Consider the following 23,300-nt stretch of genomic DNA (forward strand, 5'->3'; position numbering starts at 1 on the left):
TTTAACTTCTTCTCTTTAACTTCTTCTCTTCTGCTTACTATAGACTGCACTGCACATAGCGGCCGCCACAAACCAGCATCTGATCGTGTCTGACCTGCTGGAGCACGGAGCACAGGTGCACACGTGGGATTCATGGGGGCGCTCTCCTCTGCATGTGTGTGTGGAGAAGGGACATGTCCACAGCCTTCTGGTAAGACTCTTGAAGGTATAGTGTACTTACTTGTGGGTGGCAGTGGCTCAGTGGCAGAGTGCTCATCTTCTGATCTACTAGCCCACAGGTTGGTGGTCCGATTCCAGCAGCCTCAAGTGAACACTGCTGTTGTGTCCTTGGGCAAGACACTTAAACTGCCTCGCATCCAGTGTCTGCATACAATTGGTGTGTGAATGTGTGTGCGAATGGGTGAATGGTTCCTTGATGTTTGAGTATTTGAGTGCTTTGAATGTACAAAAGTGCCATATAAATGTGAACATTTACCTTTACAGCTCCTAGATCATGTTTATTTTTTTCTCCTTCTATGTTATAATGTTGTTTTACTCGTCAAAAACGTACCATTGTTATGGTTGAGTAATCTTTTATCTTTACATTTCTAAACACTTAGTTTGTATCTATAATGAGTCATACAATTTATTTATTCAATACCTACAGTTCTAGTCTTACAGTAGAACAGAAACCGAAAGCATCTGAAAGATTATTGTTCATCTAATTTATTTATTTATTTTATATTTGGCCCCTAGGCTTTATCTGACAGGAGAGTGTAGCGTGAAATGGGAATGAGATGCAGTAATCTCACAACGATGCGGAATGCCCCACACGGCATACAAAAGTGCTATCCACTCGACTATGAGCAGCGCCCATCTATTATTTATTAAAGATTAGGTCAATATAGAAATTAAGGTGACTAAGCGGTTGTTTCACTGCAAAACTCTTAACCCTGCGTCTCCTTTTAGGCTATGTCCAGAACCTTTCGAACCTTGGGTAAAGAACTAGATGTCGACATGGTGAACTATGACGGTAAGTGTATTTCATTCTCTTGAAATATTACAGAAGCGGAGAAGCAGGAAAACTCTTTCAAATTTAAAATAATGTAAAAACAGGGCGATTTAAAAAAAAGCAAAGCTTTACATTTCAGTGTTCTCGCTGAGAGAATGTAGTAGTGGTAGTTGAAGTGGTTGTGGTAAAGTCTGTGGTGGCAGCTTTAATTATTTTCTTTTTTTTTTTTCGAAATAAGTGCAGCTAGCTGCACTAGGAGCCTGGCATATGTGTGCTGTGCCTCAACCACTCGACCACCGGGCAGCACCCCATCTCACATTTCTTAGGGCGTAGCTGTAGCAATGACAGAAACTTCCCATGTTATTCCATCGGAAAATTGCCCAATCTTTGAAATTTGAAAATGTTTACACTTTATAGTATTACAAACTCCCACAAGGGCATTAGCCCGAGTAACCTATCTCATCTTCAGGAACGGGCCAACAAAATGTATAAAAAATGTCGTTCTATATTTATATATTCTGTGCAATAGTCCGCACATTTTGCCAAGAATTTCAAAAACATTGCTTTTCCAAAATGTATAACATTTTGCAAAAAATTCTATTTTGGTGTGCCGGTTAAAAAAATCTAATCAGACCCGGTGTAGTGAAGGTAGGTTTGTTCAGGTGAGATGGCTGAATAGCTTCACTTTAAGAAGACAGAAGTTATGGGTGTGTGTATGTTAAACATTTTAGAACGGGTACAAAATTAAGTAAGCCATAATATTTTTTCAGTTTTTAACTTACATCAGATCTAATACATTTCCAGGGTTTGTTTCTCAATCAAAAGAAGGAACAAATACCATTTTCTAGCCTCAAAATTGTATTTGAGCTTCACAAAATGTAGAATTTGTGGTAAAGTCTGTAATATAACGTATTTTCCGGACTATAAGTTGCACCTTTTTTTCATAGCTTTGGCTGGGGTGCGACTTATACTTATATACTTGTACTCCGGAGCGACTTATATGTGATCCATCCATCCATTCATCCATCTTCTTCCGCTTTATCCGGAGGCAGCAGTCTGAGCAGGGACTCCCAGACTTCCTCTCCCCAGACACTTCCTCCAACTCCTCCGGGGGGATCCCGAGGCGTTCCTGGGCCAGCCGAGCCAGCGTGTCCTGGGTCTTCCCCGGGGCCTCTTCCCGGTGGGACATGCTTGAAACACCTCCCAAGGGAGGCGCCCAGGAGGCATCCGGAACAGATGCCCGAGCCACCTCAGCTGGCTCCTCTCGACGTGGAGGAGCAGCGGCTCTACTCCGAGCTCCCCCCGTGTGGCCGAGCTCCTCACCTTATCTCTAAGGGAGCGCCCAGCCACCCGGCGGAGGAAACTCATTTCGACCGCTTGTATCCGCGATCTTGTTCTTTAGGTCATTACCCAAAGCTCATGACCATAGGTGAGGGTAGGAGCGTAGACCGACCGGTAAATTGAGAGCTTTGCCTTTCGGCTCAGCTCCCTCTTTACCACAACAGTCCGATGCAGCGACTGCATCACTGCAGCCGCTGCACCGATCCGCCTGTCGATCTCACGCTCCATCCTTCCCTCACTCGTGAACAATACCCCGAGATACTTGAACTCCTCCACTTGGGGCAAGGACTCCCCAAGCCACCTTTTTCCGGTGGAGAACCATGGCCTCGGATTTGGAGGTGCTGATTCTCATCCCAGCCGGTTCACACTCGGCTGCAAACCGTCCCAGTGCATGTTGCAGGTCCGGGTTTGATGGAGCCATCAGGACAACAGTCCATAAAGATTATGAACAGAACCGGTGACAAAGGGCAGCCCTGGCGGAGTCCAACATGCAGGGACCAGACAGCCCTGAGCAAAGGGCCCCGGACCCCGTACTCCCGGAGCACCCCCCAAAGGACACCCCGAGGGACACGGTCGAAAGCCTTCTCCAGATCCACAAAGCACATGTGGACCGGTTGGGCAAACTCCCATGAACCCTCGAGCACCCGATGGAGGGTATAGAGCTGGTCCAGTATTCCACGACCGGGTTTTCGTCCCGGAACACTGTCGTACTCAACACTTATATGTGATTTATTTGTTATTTTCACACCTTATTTCATACTCCAGTGCGACTTATATATGTTTTTTTCTTCTCTATTATGCATTTTGTTGGCTTTTTTTTTCAATTTATACTCCGGTGCGATTTATAGTCCGGAAAATACGGTATCTGTATGTAGATAAAATGCTAAACTATTGTGTGGTCAACATTTCTGTGAGTATTTGTCCAGTCAAACCTAAAAATATGAATTTTCATAAATGTGTGCATAACCGCCAATAAAAAGTTCACATTCAGTAAAGTCCAATAGTAAATGTGTTTAAAATACCACTCACATGTACTGTTTTATTTTGACAAAACCACCTAGTTTTTTTCATAATTTGTGATATTCTGAGGTTAATCCCAGTTTCTCTAGTGAACACATTATGTTCCACTTGGGAACATGGATTTGATTATAGCACTACTACTGCTGCTGCTACATGTTTCCTGTAGGTTTGACATCTCTCCATGTGGCAGTCCTGGCTCATAATGCGACACTCAGAAAAGTCTCTAATCTGGAGCAGAGCGGCTCAGGTAAAGAGAGGGACGATCTGTTGAAGAAAGGACACAGGTTTTTCGAGTGCATCAAGGCTTTGCTGCAGATGGGCGCCTCCTCTGAGACAAAGGTCAGCATTACACCTTGTCTAAACCTTTAAGCACTTAACCCAATGGTTTACTCAAGTGAAAGTACAGATACAGGAGCAAAAAAATACTCAAGTAAAAGTATTACACATTGAAATACTTAAGTAAAATTTACTTTTAGAGTTATAATTTTGCTTACATTTTCTAACTTTTACAAACCCAAAAACACAAGGCTCCAACTTTGTCACTTAGAGCCTAGAGCCTGATATTCGCTCAGACAAACTTTGGTTTTGTTAGATCGTGTCGCAAGTAACCGTGTGCTGTCTTACAACTTTTAATTCATCACGTCTTGTTGTGTTACGTCCATAAATTTTATAAGATGAAAAACACCACAGGATCTCCACAGGGCTGTGTACTTTCTCCTCTGCTCTTCTCCCTGTACAAAAAATGCTGCACCTGCGGCCACGACTGCTCATCTCGGACGGGGTTGCATCTGTCTACAGGAGGTAGGTTGTCCGGCTGTGTTACACAGCACCAGTGTAACAACACCAGTGGATACTACCAGGTATTTTGTTGGATAACAACCTGGAGCTCAATGCCCAGAAGACAGTGGAGATGATCGTGGACTTGAGGAAAATCACAGACCCCAGCTCCCCCTCACTTTGACAGACTCCCTCATCACCACTGTGGACTCTTTCCGCTTCCTCGGCACCACCATCGCCCATGATCTTAAGTGGGAGCTCACCATCAGCTCCCTCATCAAGAAGGATGAGGATGTACTTCCTGCAGCAGCTGAGGAAAGCCAAGCTGCCAGCGCAGATGATGGTGCAGTTTTACACAGCCATCATTGAGTCCATCCTCGCCTCCTCCATCACCGTGTGGTACGCTGCAGCCACCGCCAGGGACAAACAGAGACTACAGCAGATTGCACGCTCTGCTCAGAAGGTGATCGGCTGCAGACTTTTGTCTCTGCAGGACCTTTACGTCTCCAGGGCTCTGAGACGAGCAGGTCGCATCACAGCTGACCCTTCTCACCCTGGACACGGACTATTTGACCCACTTCTCTCAGGCAGGAGGCTACGGTCCATTATGACCAGAACCTCCCGCCACAAGAACAGTTTCCTTCCCTCTGCCGTTGGACTTATGAATACATAACACCTGCCAATTTAGCAATACTCAACCAATACTATTAACGCACTGTTCACTTTCTGCACTATTTCCGACCATCTGTAAATTTGTGTGTAAATGTCTGTGTACATACTGAGACCAAGTTTATTTTTTACCTTATTTTATTTGTAAATTCTTAATTTATGCATGCCATATTTGCTATTAGTATAATTTTATTATTCATTGTTTATTATTGCAACTTTAATGCCGAAACAAGTTCCTATGTTTGTAAACTGTGTTCAGTGACAATGGTAATGAATCTTTACTGATTCTAATTCTGAGAATTATCAGTGGTAACAAGCTCTTCACAGAGGAATATCCCATCTTTAATTCTCACTTAAATTTTCTTTGTTAACTGAGTATAGCTGGAAGGATGATCTGATCACAAGTTGGGAATTTAATTCAATTAAAAATGAAATTTAGAGACTTGTAATTAAGTAATATAAAATAATATAAACCTGTTTTAAAGTAAATGTGTATAAAAACTGTGGGTAATATTGCACTCTAACTTTTCTGGTTCCAGGCAAAGCAATAACATCTCCATGGAGACAATGAGAATGTAATAATATGTAATAACCGAGAAAATGTCCTTGTCCTAAAGCGGCTATCCAAAAAAAGGCTACAAAGTCTGCACTTGTCAGGTTCAAACTGAAACCCATTAGACTATTGGTCCACTAACCTACTTATGAGCCACTGCTAAAAAGATTTTCAAAGCAGAGATTCAATAAAGTAATTATATTCTCGCAAAAAATTACCCAGATTTCATGATAATTTTTACAATGTGGAATACCTATAGTATAACCTATAGTTATAGAGAATAACTAACATTTATGAAAAAGGGCCTATGTTGTTGTGCAGGATCAGAAGAGTGGTCGCACCAGTCTCCACATGGCAGCAGAGGAGGCCAACACACAGCTCTTTCCCTTGTTCCTCACCCATCCGTCCTCTCTGAGCATGCTCAACCTGCGGGTACGAAACTCTACATTAGTACTATTTCAATATAAGTTTAAATTCAGGCTAATTTAAGATAATATATACACACACACACACACACACATACACTACACACACACACATCAATCAATTTATTTTTGTAAGGCCCAAAATCACAACAACGGTTGCCTCTGAGGGCCACAGTGAGAAATGAATCAACAATGTCTGTGGTGGCGATGGAGTCAGACAATGTCTGTGGTGGTGAAAGACGGTGTCCCAGAGTCCTCTGTCCTTAGACCCTCCTTCTCGGCCAGAAAAAAACTACAAAAAACCTCCTTGGGAAAAAAGTAGAAACCTGGAGAGAGTTCCAGATGAAGGAGAGATCTGACTCTCACAGACGCCAGGGAGACTGGAGCTGGACCCACTCTTCAGGCAGATGAGGCACCGTCCATACGGGGCAGGGACCACTTCACCAGGAGAGGGGCATCTGGGTCCACAGGTCCTCAGGAGTGAGAAAAAGAAAAAGAAGGCGGTGAACAGTTTGCAAGTGGAATTACATTTACATTTTTTATTTTTATTGAATAAGTAGTCAGAAGAAGAGGATAGTGCTCAAGCTGCCATACTTCCCCCAGCACAGTTGCTCCTAGGGCAGCATAGCTAAAGCTGTGGTTTATATTTCTGTTCTTAACTGGTCTGACCATAAGCGATTTCAAAGAGGAACGTTTTAAGCCTGGACTTAAATGAAGAGACTGTGTCGGCATCTTTAACATGGGCCGGGAGCTGATTCCATAACACAGGCGCTTGGTAGCTAAACGCTCTACCTCCTACAGTACTTTTAGAGACTCTTGGGTCAACCAGAAGGCCAGCTTTCTGAGAGCGAAGAGCTCTGTTTGGATGATATGGTACTATAGCATCTTTGAGGTAGGATGGGGCCATGTCATTTATGGCTTTGTAGGTCAGGAGTAGAATTTTAAATTTGATTCTAAACTCGACGGGGAGCCAGTGAAGAGACTCCAGCACTGGCGTAATGTGCTCTCTTCTTTTTGTTCCTGTTAGTAATCTTGCTGCTGCATTTTGAACCAGTTGAAAGCTTTTTATGGAGCTTTTAGGACAAGCTGCGAGCAGGGAGTTACAGTAGTAACTAGTCGTTACAAATGCATAGATACGTTTTTCAGCATCACTTTTAGGCAGGATTCTTCTGATTTTGGCTATGTTGCGCAAATGGAAATAGGCTGTTTTACAAGCTTGATTTATATGAGCTTTAAATGAGAGCTCCTGGTCAAATAAGACTCCAAGGTTTCTTACAGTAAAACTGGAGGCTACACTAACATTGTCCAGTGTGACTATCTGCTCAGATAGAGCAAAATAATCCCTCTAGCTTTTTAACTCTTTGTTTGTGTGAACGCAGTTCTCCGTTGTACCATGGGGAGGCGCGCTTTGCCCTAATGACCTTCTGTTTTTTTTAATGGCGCTGCAACATCAAGAGCAGACTTCAGAGAATTCATGGTCAAGTCGACAAATTGATCACTTATACTGGGACTAAAACTGTTCTCAGCAGGATCACATGACCTCTTTGAATTTTGAGATTTTTCAGATATTGTCCTTTTCATTATAACTTTATTCTGTGGGGCTGGATGATCTTTAAGAAGAAACTGAAAGGTAATTAGGAAATGATCTGACAATATAGGATTTTGAGGGAAGACAATAAGGTCACTAATCTCTATTCCATATGTTAGGACAAGATCCAGAGTGTGCTTATGAGCGTGAGTCGGTTTATTTACATTTTGAGTGAAACCAATGCTGTCTAACAAGGCGCTGAAGGCATTACTGATAGCGTCATCACTCACGTTCACGTGGATATTAAAGTCTCCAGCTATAACTATTTTATCCCAGGCTAGCACTAAGTTTGATATAAAGTCAGAAAACTCCGTTAAAAACTCTGAATAGGGACCAGGAGGTCGGTAGATAACTATGAACAAAACTTTGTTTTTTCATATTTGGACATGTGATTGACAGCATGAGGCTTTCAAATGAGCATTGTTAATTTTAGGGCTCATAAGTAGGCTTGAGTGTGAGATCACTGCCACACCACCACCTCGGCCTGTGGTCCTGGCAGCCTGAAAGTTAACATGGGTGGGTGGGGTGGACTCATTTAGTCTGACGTAATCGTCTTGTTGATGCCATGTTTCAGTTGGAGCTAGAAAATCTGTTAGTCACTAATTAATTAATTAATTAACTAAGAGCGATTTGGAGGAAATTGCTCTAATGTTTAGCAGTCCACATTTTACGTGTTTAGTTATTTGTATATTTGTGTCATTTGTGATTGTTATTTTCCTTAAGTTATTTGGTCTGACGCCTGAAATAGTTTTTCTGAAATGTGACTTTTTGGCATTATTTGTACGAGGGACACACACAGTCTCTATCTGTCTTGAATCTGAACACTTCACATGTGACAGAGCGGGCGAGAGTTCAGCGACAGAGAAGCGTCTTACACTGCTGCTCTGCGCCCGGGGCTCATCCCTAGGTGGTCACTTTAGGCGACTAAGATTATCGGTCAAATTCCGAACTAATAGGGATGTACCCTCCGAAGTCGGATGAATGCCATCCCTGCGTATGAGCCCGGGCTTTCCCCAAAACGCACTCCAGTTATCAACAAAGACTACGTTGTTTTGTTTGAGGGCACCATCTAGATAACCAGCTGTTGAATGCTGAAAGACGGCTGTACATTCAGGATTGATCCAATTGGGCAGGGGACCAGAAGATATTACAGTGTCTGACATCGACTTCGCCAATTAACACACCACAGCAACTTGAACTTTGAGCACCTCTGATTGTCTCCGCCGGGCGTTGTTACCACCTGCGTGGATCACCACTCGACGGAAATTCTGCCTACTCTGCTTTAAGATCCTAAGATTTCCTTCGATGTCACCCATTCTGGCCCCCGGGTAACACCTAACGCTAGCAGCTGGCAGCTTCACGTCTCTGACTATAGAACTCCCGATTACAAGAGTTTCTCTAGTCTGTTCAGCGGGCGTGTGATCGCTGAGGGGAGAGAACCTATTATAGACGTGAAGCTCACGGTGCGCTAAGGTTCGGGGTTTAGCGCCTTGCCCCCTCCGAACTGTCACAAATTGGTCCCTATTCTGTTTTTGGTCTAGTCCCGGCTGCACGGGAGACACTGAGGGGCTGAGCTCGGCCTTAGTGTTACTGCTAATGCTAAGCCCTAAAGCACGGTCCTGTAGACCTCGAGCTAATACCTGACTATAGCTGGACTTAAGCTCCTCTAAACAGCGGATCCGCGCTTCTAACTCCGTAACCCTGGCCTCCAAAACTACCACTAAACTGCACTTCACGCACCTATCATCAGAGAAGGAGCCAGGGTTCTGACTTGACATCGGGATGTAGTCAGTCTGTAAAATGCGCACGAAGCACGAAGACACGCACTGGGGCTCGTCGCGTTTAATGTACCAGCTGCTCACTCACCGCAAGTTGTACTGTGTATATAAACAAGGGAACATCTGAATTCTCCGCTTTATGCCTTCATTTGATCATAAGAAAAATGCGTGAACAGAATCCTCCACTCTATGCCTTCATTTGATCAAAGTATAGTAATGTAATGTATATATAGAAATGCGTGATCCGATCACCGTAGGATTGGTAGTCAAAAAGGAAATTCAGCTGGCCAAGACGGGAGTGTCTACAGAGCCGCGGCGCGCGGCCGAAACTGCTGGGCTATTTGAATTAATTCATTCATTAATAATAAGATAAGGAGCTCAGGCTATGCACAGAAACAAGTCGGTTATGGAAAATACGTGAGTTTAATCATAAAAAGTGCATCAACACTAGAAAAGTCCAAAAAGCAGTGTGTGGGGCAAAGGGAGCCCGCTGCACGGAGACACAGCTTTGGTGAGGAGAGCCGCGAGTAGAGCCCACTGCGCAGACTCACGAGCAGCCACCTACTGGAAGTGACGTCACCGGCTGGCACTGCTCATCACTCTCTCACACACACACACACACACACACACACACACACACACACACACACACACACACACACACACACACACACACACACACACACACACACACACACACACACACACACACACACACACACACACACACACACACACACACACACACACACACACACACACACACACACACACACACACACACACACACACACACACACACACACACACACACACACACACACACACACACACACACACACACACACACACACACACACACACACACACACACACACACACACACACACACACACACACACACACACACACACACACACACACACACACACACACACACACACACACACACACACACAGGAGTGGGAGCCCACCATCAGCTCCCTCATCAAGAAGGCCCAGCAGAGGATGTACTTCCTGTGGCTGAGGAAATTCAAGCTGCCAGCAGAGATGATGGTGCAGTTCTACACGGCCATCATCGATTCCATCCTCCTCCATCACTGTGTGGTAGGCTGGAGCCACAGCCAGGGACAAACAGAGACTACAGCGCATTGTGCGCTCTGCTGAGGTGATCGGCTGCAGACTTCAATCTCTGCAGACTTCAATCTCTGCAGACTTCAATCTCTGCAGACTTCAATCTCTGCAGACTTCAATCTCTGCAGACTATAATCTCTGCAGGACCTGAACGTCAGGACTCTGGGACAAACAGGTTGGATCGATCCGGAACAGAACCACCTCAAGAACAGTTTCTTTCCCTCTGTTTGTTTCGGACTCTTGAACACATTATTATTTTTTTTTATCTCATAGCCTATTTTAATTTTGATCCTATAGCAGATTTAAATTGATTTCATCTTATATAGGTTGCTTTATCATTGTTCATTGTTTTATGTTGCACCGAATCACCAATGCAAGTTCCTATGTTTGTGAATTCTGTTCATCGACAATGGCTATAAACCCATTCTGATTCTGATCTGACAACTGGTAGTCAGCAGCTAAAATAATCATTAGTGACATTTGAGTAAAACGTTGAATTTAACTATGCTGACTCTGTTTTCTGAGTAGAAGTGAGTAGTCTAAGCTGTCACACACTCTTACAGACCTTCAGTGGAAACACGGCCCTGCACGTGGTCTGTGCTCTGGAGGGCTGCAGGCGACAGGTGGAGGCGGTGAAGATGCTGATGAGGAGAGGAGCCAATCCGGGAGCCAGGAACCTGGAGAACGAGCTGCCCTGTCAGCTGCTGCCAGAAGGGGCCGACGCAGAGAAGGTACAGACAACACCCACAGAGTTAGTAAATTATTGAGTATCAATGTCTAAAAATATTTACTATAGAATATTTGTGTGTGTTAATACAATTCACTCTGTAGCGAATAATTTTTTCTCTCAGTAAGACATTAGGTGATGTTTTAGCCCTCTGTTTATAAAAGCAATGTTTTTTCCCAATATTATTTATGTTTGAGGCATGTAAAAAAGTGAGAAGCCTTTTTACAGGCCTGAGAAGGTGAGAAAGCACATGGCTATTTAATATTATGTGTAAACAAAGCATCAACTATGCACTGCTGCCGATTTGACCAATGTTTGGATTTCACTTTTAAAGCGCAGCGAAGACAACAAAGAGCTAGAACAAATACTACAGTATGTCTGTCAATAATGTTTCTAGCTGCATAGAGCCTCCTCTGTGAGCGGTTCAGTCCGTGTTTCAACAGCTCTGGGTGTTAGCATTAGCCGCATTAACCTGTCTGGAACAGGGGTCACTTGGGAAAATGTCCGCAAGCCGAGGTCCAGAACTTCATGGCGTTTCTGCCACTTTTATATTTTAATATATATTCATTATAACATACGTAAAAAAGTATCAGAAAATGCCTTGTTATTTCTCACACGCACTTAGCTAGACAGGTAGATAACCATCATCTCCAAAAACCACACCGTTCTTACTTTTAGCTAGATTAGAAGAATGAACGGTAAAACTGTAAACAAGAAACAAAGAATAGTATGTATGAGCTGACAACGTTTTGGACTAATAAAAGTAAAATGCAATCACATGACTCGTTACGTTAAAAATATTTTTTAAAAAACATACGGTGGCTTAACACACAAATTTGTGACATTTCATTAATAACTCAAAATGTACCAACATACAAATGCTGCATTCTAAGTGCTGTGTCATATTATTTTTACCAACATACAGGCTGTGCTGGCTCAGGACACAACGTGGTAGAAAGCTTGACTTCACGTCTGGGCTTGCGCTTAACAGGAAGTGAGAAAAGGCGCAACTTCCAGTTTACCAAAAATAAAATGTAAACATGTAAAACTTCTTACAAAAATGTGTTTACAACATAAAATAACCTCTGGATAGCTCATAAGGAGCCACAAGAAATTATATTTTATATCAATTAGCCTAATGATGGTTTTAAATATAAATTGATTTTTTTTTTTAATTCTTATGTAAAAATAGATTTTGAGTAGAACATCACACACTGGACTGACAGACTTTCCTCTGCACAAAACAATACAGCAATTTGAATGGCAAAAACCTTGCTCTAAAGAGCAGAAAAGTTAAGTGATGCAAAGTGAAATTCCTCATGAGTGCGCTCCTTATGTAATCAGAATAAAACGGACATCACGTCTGACCTCCCGCTGTTGAAGCTTTCTCACGCCAAGCTGTGATCTGACACAGAGGGATGCGTAGGCAGCGGGCTCGTGGTGCGGGCCAGGCTCCTACGTGTTTGGAGGGGACGCGAAGTTAAAGTTCTCTGTGAATGAGGGGCTTACACCCAAAACATACCGCAAGCATTTTGGAACATAGTACCTTGCGCAGGCAGGTGCCAGGCTCATTTCACTTGCGTGTTTACTACAGCAGATCAGAGTGTGCAGAACCTCAGATCGCGAGAGAATCTGAAAATAAATGTAAATATTTTGTCCAGAAGGTCTTGCCCATGGTAGTAGTTGGAGTCTGACTGAGCTTGTTAGCTGCATAAAGACACATGTCCACCCCACAATCAAACAGGTGCTACTAATTCAGATTAATAAGTGGAGTAGAGGTGGACTTTTTAAAGGCAGACTAACAGGTCTTTGAGAGCCATAATTTTGACTGATGTCCAAATACTTATTTACAGCAATAACATACAAATTAATTATTTAAAAATCATACAATGTGATTTCCGGATGTTTTTTTTTTTCAAGATTCTCTTTCACAGTGAGAACCTATGATGCACCTATGATTAAAATTTCAGACCCCTCCACAATTTCTAAGTGGGAGAACTTGCAAAATCGCAGGGTGGTCAAATACTTATTTCCCTCACTGTATGTCATATTTGCAGCCCGTGTCCAACCAGGTACAAGTACAATTTCTAAACTTTTCAAAAAGGTCAAACTGGGGACAAATAGGCAAAATTAATTAATTAATTAATTTTCGACCGCATGTTCCTGTGAGGGTGACTGGACCCTATTCTTGTGAATTGGGCCTTAGGCAAAAAAATAGGCAAAATGTTATGTAAAATCTGAAATATAATTGTGTTCACTATGTTTTAGTGAAATGTGTCATCTAACCTGTCATATAGGAATTATACTTATACTGTACCTCTTGAGACTGTTCTGTCTTGTTCTCTTGTGTGCAGGTACGGCAGGTGCTCAGGGGGAGGTTTGTCCACATGTAAGACCACTGTCAGTTAGACGGTCACACTCAAATCTGCTTCTGTTGCAGATGCTCGTTGTTTCAATGAAACACTTGTTCATTACTGTGTAATGTACGTTTGGGGCTGTTGGGTTGAATTTGGGGAATCTGTATTGTATTATATCCGCGGTATATATGTGTATATATATATACATATATGTGTATATATATATATATATATATATATATATATATATATATATATATATATATATATATGTGTGTGTGTGTGTGTGTGTATATACATATATGTATACATATATACATGTATGTATATATACACATATGTGTAAATACACATACACACATATATGTATATACATATGTATACATATGTATGTGTATATAAATATGCAAATGTATTTACTCAAGATTTTGTGTTTGTATGTTTGATGAACCAAAAGATGAAAGTAAAATAATTTTGTGTAACCAAAAAAAATAAAATAAAACTTGCTGTTCTAAATGTGTTTTCCAAAATGTTTATTGGATGTTTTTGTTGTCAATACAATGCATTTGTTTGACCTGTGATGGCTTTACACAGAGATGGTCCCTGTTGTGGGGCCAACAGAACAATAATCTGAGGCAATATCAACTCAAGTGCATTTATGCATTTTGGATTCTCCCACTATAAAAACAATCCATCAAAAATGTGCTAAAACACATCTGTAAATGTCTGTTTTTGAAGTCTTTCTTACAGCCATTATAATTCTAATTTTGCATATCTTCAATAGAACTAACAATGATTCGTCATGAATATTGTTACAAAATGATATTAATTTATAAAGAGATAATTCTGACAATCCTTTTCATCAGAAACTTGGGAATTGTCCTTAAAGGTGCATTATGCAACTTTTCGTGTGAAGGCACCGTCAACCTGATTGTCTCCATGTAAATGTAGACTTATTGCTTTGCCTGAAATATTCTAAAGTATGGCATTAAACTACAACATCTGCTTGTCTCCATGGAGATACCAGGCAAAGTGAGTGCGAACCAACTCAGAATGTTTTCAAGGTTTTCGCTGCAATGATCCATTGACTAATCAGTCACTAATTACTTCTGTCAAAATACAGAGAGTGTGTTTTCTAATTGTAATAAAAGCATGATTTCCTCATATATGTAAAATGCAAAGACCTTTTATAACTTAAACAATTACTTTACTAAATCAAAATGTTAAGAGTAAACTTTCTGATTTCCATCAATAATACACTTTATTCATGAAGAAGTCACCAGATTTCAACCTTTGTTTGGTTGCAATGTCTCAGGATACAAAAGACCAATTGACTACTAAAATTATCTTTAGTTCCAGCCACACAGTATTGTATCAAAATACAATGATATTTTAATTGACTACTAGTTAGGCAAGAGTTTTTTAATAAGTTGTTTTACGGACATTCCTTGGCATTTTTTAAGAAGGGAGGACGGAATAAAAATACAAATTTATTTCCATGTTGATCAAATCACATCTATACCATCCAGAAGTCTAAAAATAAAATGTTATTCTAAATACAATTTCTGGGATTCTTAGAATATAGGCCCTACTACCACCTCTACATAATTATAGTTATCAATGAAAAATTGAAAATAAACAATATTCTGAAGAAATTATTCTTTAATTGAGAACTTTTCATTAGACAGGTTTATTTCAACAAAAACTGGTCATATTAAACAGAGCAACATCGGCTGTCTAACAAATTGTCAAAGTTATTAGGGATATTAAGCTGCCTTTAATGATCATTTATGAAAGTTATGATACCAAAAGAGTTGGGCTCAGGTCAAATCTGTCGAAACAAGACGCTTGTTTTGTGTGGGACCATCGTGATGACACACGGAAAACCAACTTGTGGCCGCCGCCATGTTTTGGCAGTTTATTGTCTGAACGGTGGCTGCCCACAAGTCCGAAGGTTCCCGGAAAAGGCCCAAAACAAACTCCGCACCAATAATAATTGTAAAACACATATACATACATAATGTTAGTGAATATATTTATTTGCTATAGCAAATAAATATATTCACTAAATAAATATATTCACTAAACTCTGATATTGACAATGAAGCTGCATGTATCCAATGGATTAAAGGCCAAGTGGAGTTGATGTCTAAATTATTTCAGCATTATAATACTGCTTTTACCCATTAGCTAAAACTGTACCAATTTTCATTACATACCAAAATTGTTAGTAAAATTGAGTGTTATGATATAGTGCTCACTGGTAAAACATTTAAATGGACTATGCCTTTGTGTTTATTTATAATTTCCATGATTCCATTAAGTTTTGGGTAGCCAATATTCAAATTTCTTGATGTTGAATAGGCCTATACACCATTTAATAGTATGTTTAGGGTGCATGTACCTTTGGAAATAATGAAGGTACGTTGAACCATCCTTGGAGGAAAATGCAAACCCATATGAGGCATATTTACCATCCCTTAAAAAAAATCTAGGGAGAGCACTGAAAAGGACTATGGCACCTAGGATTAGCAACTTGGATTCATGCTCAATGTTTTTTTTTAGTATAAATATGTTTGAGATTTTTTTTAAGACAACACATTTTTAAACAAACACTTGTGCAATTGTAATTTAGAGACAGTCCCTAACTGGCGACCAAGCGGCACTTCAGCGTGCAGCTGCCCGCACCGTGCAAGCGAACCTTTGGACAAGTGGGTAGCAACCGTCTGAACTCTCTGACCAATAATCTCCACCCAGGATTCATTGCGTTCAGCAAAATGGAGGCCTCTCGATCTAGGAAGCAGTGAGTTGCAAGAGTTTTAAAGCTCTCTGACGTTCTGACACAAGTGATCTAACTCGGTGCCGGAGTTGCTGGTGCAGAACACATTTTTATTTTTATTGAGGTTTTGGCCAAAATGACCGCGGAAAATCTGCGAAAACAGAATTTGGTTTTATTACGTCAGCAAAACAACTTATAAAAAACCTTTCGCCTTACAATGAGCTGATGTAACATTGCCCTAGTTATGAATGCAATTTAAAAACCTAGAAATAATGATTTAACTGGTTGAATAATTGAAAAAAACAATAGCGGACTTTCTCAAACCAGCAGCTCATTTCTTCTTCTTGTCCTGTGTGCTGGTGAACCACTGGTCCAGCAGCTTCTTGCTGTAGTAGATCTGCCAGCCGTGCACTTGTACTGCTAGAACTATCACCAGGTACATGACAGAGACGGCGGAGAAGCCAAAGATGAAGCGGTAGGCCTTCCCGTGGCGGTAGAGCTGCTGCGCCACTGGAAACATCTCCATGGAGCCGTAAAGGAGTGGGGCCACGCAGAACAGGCCCGCGCTGATCATGGACACCACCAGGTAGCTGATGTTGTTCCGTGGCAGAGCCATGAAGCTGAAGACGGTGGGGACCAGGCTCAGGAGGTACGGGTACTCCCACTGGTACGGAGATGCCACCACTTTGTGTGAGACCAGGCCCAGCTGCGACACCGTCACCTGGGGAAAAGACACAGGGATGTAACTGTCAGCACCTAGGCTGATATCCATAGAGTTCAGAATGATGAGAAATTAGGACCGTAACCATAGTTATATAATATTTGAACAGGAAAAAGTCCTCAATATGGTGTGCATGTAATAGGGCTGTGTTCAAAATATCAATATGGCGATATATCGTCACGGGCTCCGTGTCAGAGTCGCCGTATCGATACTTTTCAATAACGTTAATTTATTAAAAATTGTCCGGTCGGCCGTTTAGAAGCTCCCTCCTGTAGAGGGCGGTAAACAGCGCGGAACTACTGAGACAGACACACACCATGCACCAGCGTGTACACAGGCCTGAAGAAGAGCTTTTGGCTCGAAACGTCGCTACTGTTACGTGCCTCCCTTTTCCATTCTATTTGATTTCATTCCTTTCACCCCTTTATTTTATACAAATTCAAATTTTAGCCACCACAACAGCCGAACTGGAGGCGCAAAACCGGACACAAACCTTACACCAACATCACACACATCTTCCCTACTCTACACTACATAAACCGAACAGTTAAACAATAAAACCGAGCGGTTAAACAATACAACTATCCATCAGGGCCCCGCTGAGCGCCGGTTAGCTTAGCATTAGCCTCGGCCACTTCCGCGCTAGTGCTACTTAGCTTAGTGCCGAGCCCGACCCGACGAAACAGGATTTTAAGACCAAAACAACAACAAGACACAAACAGAGGGTCAACAGACTCCCACACATCACAAACATTACACACCTGACATATCAGAAGGCTAATTAAGATAGCCATGTTTAGCCACCGTCCAAAGACATGCATGTGTTAGGTAAAAATTGGCAACTCTAAATAGGCCCAATGGACAGGTCTTGAAAATGAGCATATTCTGCTACATACCGTATTTTGCGCACGAAAAGGCGCACCGGATTATCAAGCGCACCATCAGCTATCTGTGTACCATGTGTACTGGTCCATACATAAAGCGCACCGGACGATAAAGCGCATAAGATAAACAAAACAGCTGGATAAGTCAGAGTCAGTTGAGCTTTATTAAACTCATTCAGATCAACTTTGTTCAACATCAAAACACACTCTGCTATCGCTAACAGACACGTTAGCATATTCAAATCAATTCTAAGATTAGATAAGATATATTCCTTTATTGTCCCACATGGGGAAATTTCATTGATGCAACGCAGGTAGATACAGAAGAAAAGAACAGATCACTTATAGGAAGTTTGAAAAACACTCTCAGTAGAAGATCTCCTATAAACAAAAACTCCCATAGACAAAACCTCCCATTACCCAACAAGGGATGGAGGGGAAAAATAAAGATAAAAATAAATAAATACATAAATACCATTGCATGTGATCACGACAGTAATTGCACATGAATGTGTTCTCAGTCAAGATCACTTGTAAACACGTAAAATACAAACACAGAACACACTCTGCTACCGCTAAAAGACACGTTAGCGTATTCACAACAACTCCCAGCCTCGTTCAGTTGCAACACGTAAAATACAACACTTGTCTGATATCGCTAAAAGACACGTTAGCGTATCCACAACAACTACCAGTCTCGTTCAGTTGCAACACGTAAAATACATCACAATACACTCACTTTTTCAGTTCATTCCTCGTCATCAAATCCTTCAAATGCGCAGAAGTACATCCCGCATAGCTATGACCAGACGTCCCGATTTACCTGGGACAGCCCCGATTGTTTACGTCCCGTGTCCCGGTTTAATGTCTGCTGGGGCGCATAATGGTAAAAGCAGCCAAAACGCCGATAGTGCTCCGTGCTAAAATCTCTTTGGTCATGTGATCCCGCATCTCGGACCCACGCGGCAGTTCAGTGATGATTCCGGCCTTTTGATTCCCACAGTTGACTGATAATTTAGCCCGTGAGCGCATTTCTTATAATATAAAAGTTCCAATGGTCTCTTGGCAGCAGCCATCTTGGGGTCCTTCATTTACCGGTAGGTGTCTGCGTTGTGCCTGACTGAAAATGTTAACGTTTTGACAAAGTGTTGCGTGTGCAGGTAGACTACTGTTCCCAGAATGATTTGCACATATGTTGTTGGGACTTCCGGTTCCGGAGTACTGTAAATATAGTCGCGAGTCGGCGTCTCGTGTCCCAAATCTTCTTTATACACCATGTACCACACAAAATATCTTCGCGGTCAGTAAGCACAACCAGAAATAAACCATATATTATGCACACCGGACTATTAAGCGCACGGACGGCTTTTGAGGACATTAAAGACTTTTACGTGCGCTTTATAGTGTGGAAAATACTGTACTTAAAACATTGCATCTGGTTTGTCCAAATCCTTAAATAAAAATAAATACAAATTTGGGGATGCAATACCGCTTATTCTGAGCCCTGCAGAGTGAATGTCCCTTACAGTTATCCAACTGAAATGATCACATTCTAAATGTGGTGAACACAACCATCTTGTTCTTCTTACCTGAGCTACCATCAGCACCCAGAGGAGCACATGGACCATGTTCAGCTTACGGATTTCGGACTTCAAAGCCACACTGTGGAAAATCAATCACATTTGAACAATGATGTATATGTATATTGCACATAGAACATTTTGAACGACTAAAACAAAAAGCAGTGACAGAATTTGTTTTTAGATACAGCTTTTTTCACATTAAAATCAAGTTGGTGTCATTTTTATACTCACGCCGATTCTATAAATGTGTTCTCGGATGCTTACATTTTAAAAGGTCCCATAACGCAAAATCGACTTTTCAGAGCTTTTAACCTTCTTACATTGCTATTTGTGCTTCATATATGTACCCAGAGTTGTTTTTTTGATTGATTCCCGCAGTTTTAAGATAATCCTTTATTGTCCACACATGGGGAAATTTCATTGATACAACGCAGTAGATACAGAGGAAAAGGACAGATCACAGAATATAGGAAGTTTAAAAAACACTCTCAGTAGAAGTAGAAGTACACACACACACACACACACACACACACACACACACACACACACACACACACACACACACACACACACACACACACACACACACACACACACACACACACACACACACACACACACACACACACACACACACACACACACACACACACACACACACACACACACACACACACACACACACACACACACACACACACACACACACACACACACACACACACACACACACACACACACACACACACACACACACACACACACACACACACACACACACACACACACACACACACACACACACACACACACACACAATAGCCTTATTAAAGTCCCTATTCATATTTCCTCTTAAATGTTAAAGCTTCAGGACGTATTTAAAATTGTAAACAGATTCCTACCATTAAAACATAAATCCCAAATCAAATGGTAATCTCAATTCCTTTGTCAGAACAAATGCAATTAGATATTTACTCAAAAACATTGAGCCCAAAATCTCCCTAAATATAAACTATCACATGTACCTCATCTGATAATGAGAGGCGACACGCTCTCGGTGCTCAAAGTCACTGCCGTCCGTCCCCGAGGCTCTGGGTCCTGTTCGAGAAGCCATGGCTCAGGTCTGACAGGACAAATATATTAATAAACACACCAGATATTTTATGGTTCATATCTCTGTAATTATTAGGTTTATTCCCATCAACAAAAAACTCCAGTAGTGGTATTATTAAATCACAAAGTAACACTTGATTGTCAGTTGAAAGTTACAATAAATGTTTTGTGGACTTAATCTCTCACAAATAATCAGGTTCAGTTGGCAGTTCATTCGGAAAACCTTACCTCATCCATAGATGGCCTCTGACCTCCGATAGAAAGTTTATGCACAATCATACACAATTTGGAGTATAAATGGCACGTGATGCCTTGATTGATCAAAAAAGCACTGATTAAAGATGACTTTAAAAGGAATAATGGAGGATTTTTCGCTGATTTGAGAACTCAAGCAGAAGTGCGCACGCGCACTCCCCCCCGTGCGGACGCACACAACAGCCTCGTTGCGTTTCTTTATGTTATCCAAATTGTTATTCTAAGTTCCACGGACTTGTGCGCCGTAACCGCAAACCTTTCCCTTTATATGTAAAGCAAAGAGGAGAAGACGCGATAGCGTCATGGATTCAGCAGTAGGTATAATAAAAGAATAATTTCCTGCGTGTTAGCGCCCCTCCTCTTGCGTTGTCACTGCCGAGTACACCCGAACGCGACCCGAACGCAGCGGCCAATCAGATCACGGCCACCGCTTGGCCAATGAGAAGTGAGAATACTGCGAAGTGGCATGTCTGTCAAAATGAAATGTAAACGATGAAAATGCCCCAAATATGGCCAAATTACTAGTTAAATCTTGATTTTTTTCGAGGAATTTCGATACAGGGGCACAGGGGGGCCGGCCCCCTCCAAATTTAATCCCTGTGCCCGCTGGCGATTTGAGGGGCCACGGGCCCCCATCTATTTCACAGCCTGGTTATTATTCTTAATAATAATCTTTATTTCTTTCCAATTTTTTACTATTAAAGCAGACATGTCCAAACTACGGCTCAAAAGTTGAGTCACGTGACTTTGTCACTTTGCCTTTTAAATGTGAAACATGATTTAAAGCACTGGTCACGTGACCAAGATGGTTCATGAAGCAATGTTGAGTTCATTGACAGGGCTTAAAATGAACCACAGAACAAAGAGTCTGTCTCAAATCTATGACCTATAAAGTCTCAAACTGCTCCCACACGGTTTAAAAAGAGGTGTTTACATTTGGTAGAAGTGAAAAGCAAGATAATTAATGATTTGTTGATAGTAACATCCTCACGAGTTTGTGCAACTTCCTCACACCAACTCCACGGTACGAAATGGGAATTCTCAAATTTTTGAATAAAACCAAAAATATTTCTATTATTCTAGAAACACAAACGCATCAATAATTCCCACAACTAAAATGTGATGTTATTTCATTGGCCACTGTACCACTGTGGATGTTATAGTACTAAAACATACCATTAGAAGTCACTCTGGAGAACTGTTTCGACCGGTGTTTTGAAGCATCGAAATATTTGGTTCAAATGCTTTGCTGTTTCATGAGGCTTCAAAACTTTTTGACACATTAGACTACACTTTTCAGTAAAACAACGAATGATTAGATTTAAGATTTTACCAAAAATGTTGCCCATTTTTCTCCAATTTGCCAATTTTGTCACTTACTGGTTGGACATGGCCAGTAAATATGACACAGATATAGGGAGATAGAGAACAATCATACAGTAAACCAGGACCAAAATCCACTTAAATCATATAAATATGATTTGACCAATTACAACACGTGAAAACACATGTATTTAGTTCAATTACAGTTGAAACGGTCATAAAAGTTGCGAGCAAATTGTCTCAATTGTCGGATAAAAATTGACCTTATTGGTGACATAGGTGGAGGAATTATGTTGTGGAACTCGGCACTACTTCCTGTTATTTTGAACTTTTATTTGTTTAGAGGTTTGGTAGTTTTCCCTTGCCGAGGAGGGGGGACACTTGTCTATGGACACAGGAGGCTGGGACATTGCCAAGTCCCTATATTGTTTAAGAAGTTCTCACTGTCGCACTTCGAGGCAACTCCTGACTTTGAGCATTACAAAAATAAACTGAATTGAAAAAAAACGTATTTTTTTTCCACAAACTGCGACTTGACTGATCAAAAACTATGATAATTATTTACCACAGGGACTATCCCACCCAATAACGTCATAGTTACAAAAAAAACAAGCTTTCACTTTGCCCATCACTACATATTTCCAGTGGAGTATTGAGGAGTCGAGGACACGAGAAGACGAGGAAAAAGACATTTCTCGGTGAAGCCCACACCAGACAATGTGTGGGCTTCACCGACTGGAGTGGGCTTCACCGAGAAGACTCTGGATGGACAAACACAATTCAAATCAAACATGAACATAAATGCGTCCTTACGTGGTCCCGACAGTGCGGTGTCCGCTGGAAAACAGAGGAGAAACAGATGTGTCAGAGCAAAGAAAGCAGCACTAACCGGAGGCCGCCATTACTACAAGCAGGGACATGTGACGTAGCAGCCTCTCATTGGTCAGTTCTTCCTCCTGCTGTGGCCTGTAGTGCCCCCTGTCTGCGTCTACTATTATTACTGAAGTACAGCGATATAACTTACGACTATAAAAATAAGAGACACGTATAGCAAGTTCGAGATAAATAAATTGCACACAAAAAATAGATGTAGTAATTTATTTGATTGATAATGATTGATTTGAAAAGGGACATTGCACATTAATCAACAACAAACAATGTGTTATGAAAATAAAACGCATAAAATAAAATGCAAAATACAAAATCAAATGAATTAAAGATTCAAACATAGAATTAATTAAATATTCAAATATCTTTAACTTGCATATCTAGATATGAAAGT

General features: G+C 41.4%; 2 protein-coding genes across 2 annotated transcripts in view; one reads left to right on the top strand and one right to left on the bottom strand.

Moving 5' to 3' along the window:
- Positions 1 to 13,536, top strand: part of nfkbiz (nuclear factor of kappa light polypeptide gene enhancer in B-cells inhibitor, zeta) — a 32,382-nt gene extending 18,846 nt beyond the window's left edge. Inside the window, exons 4-9 of the mRNA XM_072450336.1 lie at positions 44 to 190; positions 949 to 1,012; positions 3,519 to 3,691; positions 5,673 to 5,783; positions 10,840 to 11,007; positions 13,358 to 13,536. Coding sequence (XP_072306437.1) covers positions 44 to 190; positions 949 to 1,012; positions 3,519 to 3,691; positions 5,673 to 5,783; positions 10,840 to 11,007; positions 13,358 to 13,396 — 702 coding nt within the window. The 3' untranslated portion in view covers positions 13,397 to 13,536. The remainder of the gene's footprint in view (positions 1 to 43; positions 191 to 948; positions 1,013 to 3,518; positions 3,692 to 5,672; positions 5,784 to 10,839; positions 11,008 to 13,357) is intronic.
- A 386-nt stretch (positions 13,537 to 13,922) lies between these two features.
- jagn1b (jagunal homolog 1b) lies at positions 13,923 to 22,961 on the bottom strand. Its single transcript, XM_072446903.1, has 4 exons — positions 22,832 to 22,961; positions 20,353 to 20,450; positions 19,334 to 19,406; positions 13,923 to 16,860 (listed from the first exon to the last, which is right to left on the bottom strand). The coding sequence occupies exons 2-4, from the start codon at positions 20,439 to 20,441 to the stop codon at positions 16,471 to 16,473; spliced, it is 552 nt and encodes a 183-aa protein (XP_072303004.1). The 5' UTR covers positions 20,442 to 20,450; positions 22,832 to 22,961; the 3' UTR covers positions 13,923 to 16,470.
- Positions 22,962 to 23,300: the final 339 nt, after the last annotated feature.

The sequence above is a fragment of the Eucyclogobius newberryi genome, unplaced genomic scaffold (genome assembly GCF_026437365.1).
Source record: "Eucyclogobius newberryi isolate DKJ021-1_F unplaced genomic scaffold, fEucNew1.0.hap1 SCAF_1, whole genome shotgun sequence".
Classification (NCBI taxonomy): domain Eukaryota; kingdom Metazoa; phylum Chordata; class Actinopteri; order Gobiiformes; family Gobiidae; genus Eucyclogobius; species Eucyclogobius newberryi.